Source organism: Panicum hallii, chromosome 5, assembly GCF_002211085.1.
Source record: "Panicum hallii strain FIL2 chromosome 5, PHallii_v3.1, whole genome shotgun sequence".
In the NCBI taxonomy this organism is placed as follows: Eukaryota; Viridiplantae; Streptophyta; class Magnoliopsida; order Poales; family Poaceae; genus Panicum; species Panicum hallii.
In genome coordinates, this window is record NC_038046.1 from 10,157,704 (window position 1) to 10,169,130 (window position 11,427).

At 46.8% G+C, this 11,427-nt stretch overlaps 2 protein-coding genes across 2 annotated transcripts in view; both read right to left on the reverse strand.

The window, feature by feature from the left end:
- LOC112895301 (Werner Syndrome-like exonuclease) overlaps positions 1–11,427 on the reverse strand; it is a 15,855-nt gene continuing 4,428 nt past the window's right edge. The window contains exon 2 of the mRNA XM_025963250.1: positions 1–817. Coding sequence (XP_025819035.1) covers positions 175–789 — 615 coding nt within the window. The 5' untranslated portion in view covers positions 790–817 and the 3' untranslated portion in view covers positions 1–174. The remainder of the gene's footprint in view (positions 818–11,427) is intronic.
- LOC112895300 (Werner syndrome ATP-dependent helicase homolog) lies at positions 2,543–3,573 on the reverse strand. Its single transcript, XM_025963249.1, has one exon. It carries the CDS (start codon positions 3,170–3,172, stop codon positions 2,543–2,545), a length of 630 nt encoding a protein of 209 aa, XP_025819034.1. The 5' UTR covers positions 3,173–3,573.

Consider the following 11,427-nt stretch of genomic DNA (forward strand, 5'->3'; position numbering starts at 1 on the left):
AACACGAGCGAGCGATTTAAGGATAACAAAAGCAGAACAATTACATGCCAAGAGTTGCAGATTAAAAGGCCCTAACGACGCGGAAGCGGAACAGAGGAGGGACGCTTGGCAACACGAACAAAGCTACGAAACCGGACACACACAGACACGGCACAGCCCTTGAGCCTAGAGTCCCTAGTAGTCGCCGTCGTAGAGCCTCCGGCCGACCTCGAACGAGGCGAACGCGTCGGCGCAGGCGTACATGAGCTGGTCGTAAGAGAGCGCGGCCGCGTCCCAGGCGCTCACGCGCACGTGGTGCGGCTTCTCCATCTGCACGCCCATCACCTCCAGCACCAGCGCCTGCAGCCCCGCGCGGAGCAGGTCGGGCCTCCCGAGCGCGTCGGCGGCGAGGCGTCTCAGGTCCACCGCGCTCGCGACCCGCAGCCCGTACCCGGCCCGCAGCTTTGCAGCGTCGTCGCGGATCCCGACGCCGACGAAGGTGAACCGGCGGTCGGCGAGGAAGGCGGACAGCTTGGCCGGGACGTAGTCGGCGCGGAGGATCTGGAAGACGAGGCAGCGGTGGTCGACGCAGACCTGCAGCACGGCGACGGGGCCGGGCGGCGCGCGGCCGGCGGGGCGCCACTCCACGTCGAGGCCGGCGACGTGGCCGCGGCGGTGCATGCGGTAGGTCTCGGCCACCCACCAGTCCACCACGTCGCCGGAGTCCGTGAGCGTCGTGTCGATGTAGTCCTCGTCGAACGACACAACCGTGGTGCCGTCCTCGTAGTAGCCCTGGATCTCAGTCGCCATGGCCCTCCGGTGCTCTCTCTCTCTCTCTCTGTGGGCGTTACTGAAAACGGAGGATATGGGGCACGATGGGGGAGGCGGTTATATAGGCCGGGCCGGGAACAAAGGGCGTTGCGGCTTCCCTGACCGGGCCCGCTCGTAAGCGACAGTTCATGAATGGGTTGTTCACCGTGCTCCTGGATCGGGGTCGTGGCCGAGTGGAGATATTTGCTCGAGCATATACGACGCCGGGCTGACAAGGCGGGCCGTGGTGCGGTTCCTTCGGGCCCACCCTGGCAGTGGAACAAAAATTTTCCAGGCTCCATCCTCATCCTGTTCCTCTCGCGGCCTCGGTGACCCTTCTTTGTTCCCAAGACGCGTCAGTTCTGACTACCGCCAGGTGTCAAGGTACGCAGCCCGCAAGTACAGCACTGAGTACTGACTCTGAAGCTGAGCGACAGACAGGTCATGAGCAAGAATCTTGCTGTGCAAGCCTGCGCTGCGACTGGAAGCGTGCCCAACTAGTTTGCACACTTCTCTCATCCGTTTGGTGGTTCTCTCACCCGTTTGGTGGTTGCTTTTTAGCTAGTGGATCGAAAGTGTAAAAAGGTAAAAGGGTAAAAATTTTACCATTTGTTAAAAGTGGTAAAAGTTTTGGCATTAGGGGTGTTTGGATCCAAATAGTAAAAGTTTTGGTAAAAGCTCATTTAAACCTCTTTTCTCCTTTTTATCATAGGGTGTTTGGGTCCGAATGGAAAAAAAGAGCAAATTTTTTGCTGTTTCATTTTGCTATCTGTTTTTGCTGTTTTCTTTTTGCCATAGGGTGTTTGGGTCCAAATAAAAAAAAAGAGTAATTTTTTTACTATTTACCCTTTTGCCAAAGGATCCAAGCACCCTATGTTTGGAGTAGATCATGACTGATACCGAGCGCATGGAGTAGATCATGACTGATAGCATGGATGACAAGCGCAGAAATATGTTCCTACCTTTTGAAATTGTGAGAGATTTTAAATTTTATTTTAAATCATACAATAATAACTGACCAAATTAATAGAGGAATTAGATCGGAATCCTTAACATTAAATTAGATTATATTAATTTACCATGATGTACAATGTATTTATTTGATATTGTTGGTGTTACTAAAATACAATTGAAACATTTTATATTTTAGAAAAATAACCATGAACAGCAATAGCGACCTCAAGTCTCAAGAACCATGGCAAAACTGTTGCAGTAATTTGTTTTCCCCTTTGTAGTAGTACACGATTTACAAAAGAATTATTAACATATATATGTGGGTAAAAGATGGCGTTTGAATAGTGTTAATTTGTGCATGTTAAAGATTTTTCCAAAAGATCGTAACTACTATCTCCGTCCTAAATTATAATTTAAAATTTATTTTAACTCTCCGTTCTAAATTATAATTTACTTTTAACTCTACTGTGCATCGAGACGTACTTATATCCATATATAACGAATTGTAATTAGGACGGAGGAAATACCCGCTTAGTTTCTAGTACAAGTACAAAGTGTTAATAGAAGATGGATTAAGGAAAGCGCTACTAGCTTTCAATTCACATAACCATACATGTCATCGTTTCGGTAATTCCACGGCAATTAGCAAACAGTTACCAAATGCAACCTAAGATGACGAACGCTAATCACACGCAGTTCAAATGCGACAAGCCATCGAAGCAACCAACCAACGTGACTAGCATGGCTCCCACAAGAGTTTGCGACGCCTAACGGCTTAAGTAGTAATACCCTAGCTAGTCTAGTAGTCGCCGTCGTAGAGCCTCCGGCCGACCTCGAAGGAGGCGAACGCGTCGACGCTGGCGTACATGAGCTGGCTGTAGGACAGGCTGCGCGCGTCCCACGCGCTCACGCGGACGTGGTGCGGCTTCTGCATCTGCACGCCCATCACCTCCCACACCAGCTCCTGCAGCCCGGCCGAGCGCAGCGCGGGGTTCCCGAGCGTGTCGGCGGCGAGGCCGCGCAGGTCCTCGGCGCACCCCACCTCGAGCCCGTACCCGGCGCGCAGCTTGGCGGCGTCGTCGCCGATCCCGACGCCGACGAAGGTGAAGCGCTCGTCGGCGAGGAAGTCGAAGAGCGAGCCCGGGATGTAATCGGCGTGGAGGATCTGGAACACGAGGCAGCGGCGGCCGACGCAGAGCTGCAGCAGCGCGACGGGGGGCGTGTAGTAGTGGCCGTAGTGGGACGGGCGCCACTCGACGTCCAGGTCGACGACGAGGCGGCGGAGGCGGCGCCGGTGGACGCGGTAGATCTCGTCCAGCCACGAGTCCACCGTGTCGCCGCTGTCCGCGAGCGTCGTGCGGATGGCGTCCTCGTCGAAGGACACCACGTAGTGGCCGTCGTCGTTGGCGGAGCAGATCGAGGTAGCCATCTCCTCTCCTCCTCCTGTTCCGGCGATCGATCTCCCTCTCCGCGGCGTTGTTTAGGGAGATCAGATTGGGTGGCGGCAATGTGGGGCGATATTTGTATATATGGAACCGCCGCAGCGGCGCGTGGGTGGGTTTTCGTTTGGATGGAGAGGGATCTCGCTTTGCGTCGACGGCCGTGGGAGCACCCTGTCGTCGCGCTATTATCGCTAATAAATAGTACGTGGCTTGCCTTTACACGCTCACTGATAACGTGGTCCCACCTACGTTTCCCGTGCTGGGGCCCGCTTGTAAGGGACGGTAGTATAAACTTTCGTATTTGTTGATCGTATCTGGCCGAACGGATAAACGGGAGGAGTAAAAAATCTGCTCGAGATTTTACGGTGCGTGGGACGGGTGGGGCGGTAAATGCCGGAACAGACGCTCGCTCTGCGGTTCCGGTTCTTCCGGGCCACTAGTCGCTGGGTTCCTTCCTGTCGAAGCTTGGGTTTTACCTTGACTTGACCTCGTTGAAAAGAGTACCTCGACTTGACTGAGAAGACTCATCGACGGTCGACGCGCTGCGCTGCACTGGTGCACTGTGCGTCGCGTGCCTCCAGTCCAGCTCCACCAGGCTCCGGTTGACGGTTGTCCAGCACCGTAGCGGAGGAGCGGGGGCCCCCAAGATCTTGAAGGCCGAGCTCCGAAAGCCTGCGACTCCATCATGCAGAAGCAGTGGCGCTGTGCTGTGCTCTCCCTGTTGCCCTATTCATTCCGATCAATATAAATTGTGTTAGTACGCTTCGGTATGTAGCTTTGCTGCATCAATCAAATCACCATCTTTTGATGGTTTAAATTATAAACGTTGGCAAGATCGGCTTATACTATGGTTAACACTATCGAGAGTGCTCTATGTAAAAGAGACTAATCCAGAGGAAGGGAGTGCGTTCGATGAGGCTGATATCCTCTTTCGAGGCTTGGTCATTAGTGTTCTCAGTGAAAATCTGGTGGATTCCTATATCCGGCTGATAACTAGCAAAGCGTTGTGGGATGCTCTTGAGACTAAATATAGAGCGTCTGACGCCGGCAGTGAGTTGTATATGATGGAGCAGTTCCTTGAATATAGGATGGTCGAAAACCGTTCTGTGATGGAACAGGCTCATGAAATACATACTCTGGCAAAATATCTAAAAAATTGTAGTAAAGAGTCCCCATATGTGTTACCCAATAAGTTTATGGCCGGAGGTATAATCTCTAAGCAGCCACCTTCTTGGAGGGACTTTGCTACTTCTCTAAAAACACAAGAGACAGAAATTCACCATAGATGGACTCATAGGGACTCTTGACGTTGAGGAGAAGTCGAGAGCAAAGAACATACGTGGGAAAGGAGTTGTTGGTACTTCTAGCGCAAATCTTGTTCAGAAGAACAACTCCCACAAGAATAAGAAAAAGCCACCGCAAAAGACTAAGCATACAACCACTTTTAAAAAGAAGAAAAAGAAGAAGAAGGGAGCTTGTTATGTGTGCGCTAGTACGGAACACTTTGCTGCAAAGTGTCCGAATCTCAAAGGCAACGACTCCACCAACATGGTTATTAGCGAGCCTGGAGAAACATTGGGGTACGGTAATTTATTACCTACAGTTCTTTCATTCTTTGTTTCACCCGAATGGTGGGTTGACACTGGTGCTAATATTCATGTTTGTGCTGATGCTTCTTTGTTTTCTTCTTACCAGACTAGCGGGACTTCCTTATTGTTGATGGGGAACGAATCGCATTCGCGTGTTCTTAGTGTTGGTATGGTAAATCTGAAGTTTATTTCGGGGAAGACCGTGCAGCTGAAGAACGTGCAGCATGTCCGCACCATCAAGAAGAATCTAGTCAACGGCTCTCTACTTTGTAGAGATGGTTTTAAATTAGTCTTTGAGTCTAATAAATGTATCTTGTCCAAGTTTGGTACTTTTGTTGGAAAAGGTTACGAAAGCGGAGGCTTGTTTCGTCTTTTTTTGTCAGATGTTTGTAATAAAGTTGCATACAATGTTATTAATGTCGATGAAATAAATGTTTGGCATTCGAGACTTTTTCACGTTAATTTTGGTTGTATACTTAGCTAATTTGAGCTTAATTCCAAAGTTTACTTTTATCAAAAATTCTAAGTGTCATGTACGTGTTGAATCAAAATAAATTCGTAAGCCTCGTAAGGCCGCGGAGTCAAGGAGCTTGGCACTCTTAGAATTAATTCATTCTGATTTGTGCGAAATGAATGGAGTGTTGACAAAATGTGGCAAAAAATATTTTATGACTTTGATTGATGACAGTATTAGATTTTGTTACATCTATTTGTTGAAGTCAAAAGATGAAGCTTTACACTACTTTAAAATTTATAAAGCTGAAATAGAAAATCAACTTGGGAGAAAGATCAAAAGAGTTAGGTCAGATCGTGGTGGCGAGTATTTCTCAAATTTATTTATTTTATTCTACGAGGAACAAGGTATTATTCATGAGAGAACGCCTCCCTATTCACCTCAGTCAAATGGGGTTGCCGAAATAAAGAACCGCACTCTAACGGATTTGGTTAACGCCATATAAGATACCGCGGGACTTTCCAAGGAATGGTGGGGTGAGACTATATTGACTGTATATAATGTTCTAAACCGTGTTCCTATAAAGAATAAAAATGAGTGTGCCAATAACCAAGAAACGTAAGCTTGGGCCTAAAACTGTGGATTGTATCTTTCTAGATTATGCTATTCACAGCGTTGGGTATAGATTTTTAATAGTGAAATCTGGAATATCTGACGTGCATGTTGGTACTATAATGGAGTCCAGAGATGCTACATTTTTTGAAAATATTTTTTCCATGAGAGATGAAACAAGTTCATCTAGGCAAGAGTTCATCGAGAATGATGGCTCTGCTGAGCTGACAAAACACAATAAACATACACTTATGGAATATCCTGAGCAAGATAACAATGATGTTCCAAGAAATAGCAAGAGATAAAGGACTGTAAAGTCTTTTGGTGATGATTTCATTGTATAGCTCATAGATAATACACCCAGAACCATTGAAGAGGCATATTAATCTTCTGATGCTGACTATTGGAAGGAAGCAGTGAAGATTGAGATGGATTCTATTATATCTAATGGAACCTGAGAGGTCGTTGAACGTCCTTATGGATGTAAACCGGTTGGATGCAAGTGGGTGTTCAAGAAAAAGCTTAGGCCAGATGGTACTATTGAAAAGTACAAGGCTCGGCTTGTGGCAAAGAATTATACCCAAAAAGAAGGAGAAAATTTCTTTGACACTTATTCACCAGTTGACCGATTGACCACAATTCGAGTGTTACTTTCCCTGGCAGCCTCTTATGGTCTTCTCGTTCATTAGATGGACGTTAAGATGGCTTTTCTCAATGGAGAGTTAGAAGAGGAGATCTATATGTATCAGCCGGATGGGTTTGTATTAAAGGATCAGGAAGAAATGGTTTGTAAGTTGTTGAAATCTTTATATGGTCTCAAGCAAGAGCCTAAGCAGTGGCATTAAAAGTTTGACAGAATTTTGACCTCTACTGGTTTTGTTGTGAACGAAACTGGCAAATATGTGTACTATCGCTATGGTGGGGCTGAAGGGGTGATTTTGTGCTTGTATGTGGATGATATACTAATCTTTGGCACTAGCCTTAATGTGATTAAGGAAGTTAAAGAGTTTTTATCTCAAAGTTTTGAGATGAAAGATCTGGGGGAAGCTGATGTTATTCTTAATATAAAACTGATAAAAGAGAGGAATGGTGGGGTAATTCTTACACAGTCTCACTATGTGGAGAATGTGTTAAGTCGTTTTGGTTATAGCGACTATAAACCTGTCTCAACACCATATGATGCCAGTTTAATTTTTAGGAAGAACAAAAGGATAATGCGAGATCACGTGAGATATTCTCAGATCATTGGTTCATTGATGTATTTAGCGAGTGCTACAAGACCTGACATCTTGTTTGCTGTAAGCAAACTGAGCCGGTGTGTTTCAAATCCGGGAGATGATCATTGGAAATATCTTGAAAGAGTAATGCGCTATCTAAAGGGGATAATGAATTATGAAATTCACCACACCGGGTACCCAAGGGTAATAGAAGGTTATAGTGATTCAAACTGTATTTCTGATGCTGATGAGATAAAGACCACAAGTGGATATGTGTTTACACTTGGTGGCGGAGCTGTTTACTGTAAGTCTTGCACGCAGACCATCTTAACGAGGTCCACTATGGAAGCGGAACTCACAGCATTAGATACCGTCACCGTTGAGGCTGAGTGGCTTCGTGAGCTCCTTATGGACTTGGCGATAGTTGAAAAATCATTACCGGCAATTCTAATGAACTGTGACAATTAAACGGTAATTGTCAACGTGAACAGTTCAAAGGATAACATGAAGTTATCTAGACATGTGAAAAGGCGGTTGAAATCTGCCAGAAAATTGAGAAACTCTGGAGTTATAACCCTAGACTATGTTCAGACGGCTAAAAATCTGGCAGATCAGTTTACAAAGGATCTTTCACGAAATGTGATAGACAATGTGAAACACCCCGGTCTAAACAACCGGAGCTAAACATGTATTTAAACACCAGAAAGCAGTCTCTGGCGAAAATACATTACACAAGTGGTGCCACAGTCATACATAGCTTTATTTAATACGTTCGATTACAATAATAATATAAACTAGGAATACAACAATAGCGGTAATAAACGCGAGGGTAAACTCTTCATCTGTCATGGTGGCTTCTACTGCGACGGCACCACTCCAGACTTGGGTATAGGGCACGAACTACTTGCCTTCCTCAGGCACAAAATCAGAATCCTCTGCAACAAGTCATAAACGGGTGAGTACAAAAGTACTCAGCAAGTTCCACCTCACCCTACGGGAGGGGAATGACATGCACGACACACATTAAGCACAATGCATTAGTAATGCTTCTTATGGTATGCAACTCTTCCCGACACAACCCACAGTAGGTAGCTCACTAGTTGTCAGGATCACATCTTAGCCTGTCCATTCCGTGGACACGGACCATTCGAATGGATTCTACACTCTGCAGAGGTCGTACACTGTACCCACAAGCTCGACTGCCCGAACGGACAAACGACATAGCCGACACCCAGCCGTGGTCACGCCCCAGTCCGGCCGCACAACCCTCGGGCCCTGACCCCAATGGTCTATACCCGTGAACCATCCCTGCGACCGCCAGGCTAACCAGTGGGATTAGGCTAAATCCGGCCCATAACAGAACCTGTGGTCGTACTAAAGTAAGCTAGGTGAGATGTCAAAACAACTCGTTCCTTAAGGTTCGCCAGGGCAGCAACCATTACTCAACATGTCAACTCGAGCCTACCTCCACTGTAGCACTCACTTACCAGTCTACCACCACGGTAGCGCCGACTTCAGCATACCCAGCTGCCCTAGCCTCAGCCAAAATCCTTCATATCCTAATCTCAACTCTGGATATGCATAACTACTCATATGCATGTATGAGCACACTCAATCACTCAAGCACGGGTATATGTAATCGATACTAAACCAGAGCTACAACTAGACGTCCTCACATGGATGCAACCGCTCACGTAGGGGTCGATGAAACTTGTCTTCGCTTATGTACGCGTCGGCGGCGGCGGCTTCCTGCTCGTGGTACGGGTCTTCTGGCTCCGGCCCGCTGTACTGACCTTCGTACTCCTTGGCCGGCTCCTCCTCGGTCACTCCGTGATCAACGGGCGGAAACGGCACAACCGGCAAACAACACAAGCAAGCTATAAAATAAGCTCAAATGGAGATGAAAATAGGAGAAATAGATAGTATACAATTTGAGGAGAGGGTCAACAGTTGGAGCTTCGTCTCGTGAGTGAACTGGGCTCGGGAGAAGTGGTTCAGCTAGCAAGGTGAAGCGGCTCGGTGTGTTAGGGCTGATGGTGGAGTTCATCACGGCCTCGCTCCTTTTATAGGCGAGGAGAGTAGCAGCGGCGTCGCACAGGGACGAGCGGCGGCGTGGGCTGCGGCAGCTCGCCGTCAGCTCAAACAGTGGCAGCACTGAAGACGCGAGCGTCGAGGCGGCAAAGCCGGCGAGGACGCTGCAGCGGCGTGGGCAAGGTGGGGACGCGGAGGTGGGCGGCACGGCGCGGTGCCGGCGGCAGTGCGCGGTCCCGTCGTGGGGCCGGTGTGTCGCGCGTGCGCGGGCGAAAGCGAGCACGGGTGGGGGACGGCAGGGAGGTGCGTCGGCTTCCTTTTTAAATGAGGTGAGGTGGTTCGCGCGGCGGAAAAATATCTCGGCCGGCGCTGTGTGCGACGACCCTGATTTATGGCGAGGTGAAGCCTACCAACAGATGAATCACAATCTATATACTACGTACTCAGGTTTAACCAGGAGACTAACACTTACCTTATTGGAGCGACAAAACCACGAAGGAACGCACACCTTTAAGTGGCTAGTCCAGTACTAACCTTATCACAACTTATCTACCTTGCTCATGGGTGAATGGCAAAAGGGGGGGTCCTATTTATAGATCAAGGGGGATGGTGCTGCCAGTGAAGGTAAAGAAAGCACCGGAGAAGGAAAACAGAGGGGAAAGGGAAATGGAATTACTCAAGGACTTATGCGCAATTTTAGAAAACTGCAGGGACTCATCTGTAAGGCAAAATTTTCCATCAATCAAAACTCAAATGAAGAAATGCCTAAAACAAAAGTTGAAGAGTTTTTCAAACTCTACAACATTGCTTTAGGGCTCAAATTCAAAAACTCAAAACTTATGTTTTTACATATGAATTTTTGAATAAAAGTCGGATTTGAATTGCTTTTGTCCTAAAGGGTAAAACTTTATAAAATTCAGGACCTAAATGCAAGCATTTATGACACGTCATGATGACGGGATAGACTTGTCATAATGATTGGATAGACATGTCATTATGACGGGATAGGCTTGTCATAATGGTTGGATAGACATGTCATTATGACGGGATAGACTCGTCATAATGATTGGATAGACATGTCATCATGACTCGCATTTTTACACTTTAGTTCTGAGTAAATTTAAAAGTTACTTTTGTAAATCAAATATTTGCATAAAAGGACTTGTACTTTTATAAAATTACGCAAACATCCTTACTTTGCATTTCTTTTAATAGTGATGAAAACTGGGATGTTACACAATGCATCTATGGAATTGGGCTTGAGACCCATGTGAGTCATTCTACAGTGGAAACCTGTCCTATGTGATCGGAGATCCTGTGAATTAGGATGGTGAAATAAATTAAAGTTTGACTGTGAGAAGAGAGCCTTTGTGAAAAGAGCTCATTCCGTGTATAAGATGCATTTCTTTTCTAATCTGTATGGTAGGTTGGTCTATATCTTAATGTGTTCCAGGTGGTTTCTTTAAAACAAATAAGTTGTTTCTTGGAATAAAGATGTTGTCTTACAGAACATTTGAAAGGAACACACCTATATGAGTCTGACTACTGGTCATGGTCTATGAGAACTGGGTATTCTCTAGAAACTCATGAAGGGCCTGGAGTATGACTTATAAGCTCCAATCCGTGGGGATGCTTTTGCAGCCTAGTACCAGTGTAGGGCTCTAGTCAAACTTGTTGGCAATTCAAGGCATAGTCCATTGTACAGTTGTGTATAACTGTAACTTTTATTCTAGATGGAAGTTCAACTTAACAGTCTCTGTCAAATACTGGTATATAAATGAGGGAATAAGGGCATTTCTAGTGTGGCTTGAATTTCTTGGTGGGGATTGTTGGAATTATGGGCTTGGCCCATTCATTCTAATCAATACAATAAAAAAATTTAATGCCTACTATTAAATCTAGAGAATCAATTGCTTAATTCCGTACCGGAATTTGAGGAGAATCTCAACCGACTTAAAGGGTGGATTTCGTGTACACCATTTGTGAAGCCGGTAAGAGGAGTACGGTGAACCACACGCGCGCGCGCTCGCCTCGCCGCGCCAAGGTCGTGGACGAGGCGAGGCGCGGCGCGGCCGGACGTGACGTGACGTGCAGGTGCGGTGCAACGTGCTAAGATAAGAAGAACGTTTTGCTGTAAAGAGCATTAAAATAGAGAATTAATGTTGATAGTAATGACTGGACAATCAAGGCTCTTTACGACGTCCAGGTTCGTTGAACCTGAGGCACAATAGGTTCGTTGAACCAGAGGCACCTCAACGCCTATATAAATCATCTCGTCCTCCTCCCATCCTCACTCACCTCAGCACTTGATCCAGATACTCCTGCTTAGGAGACCTCTC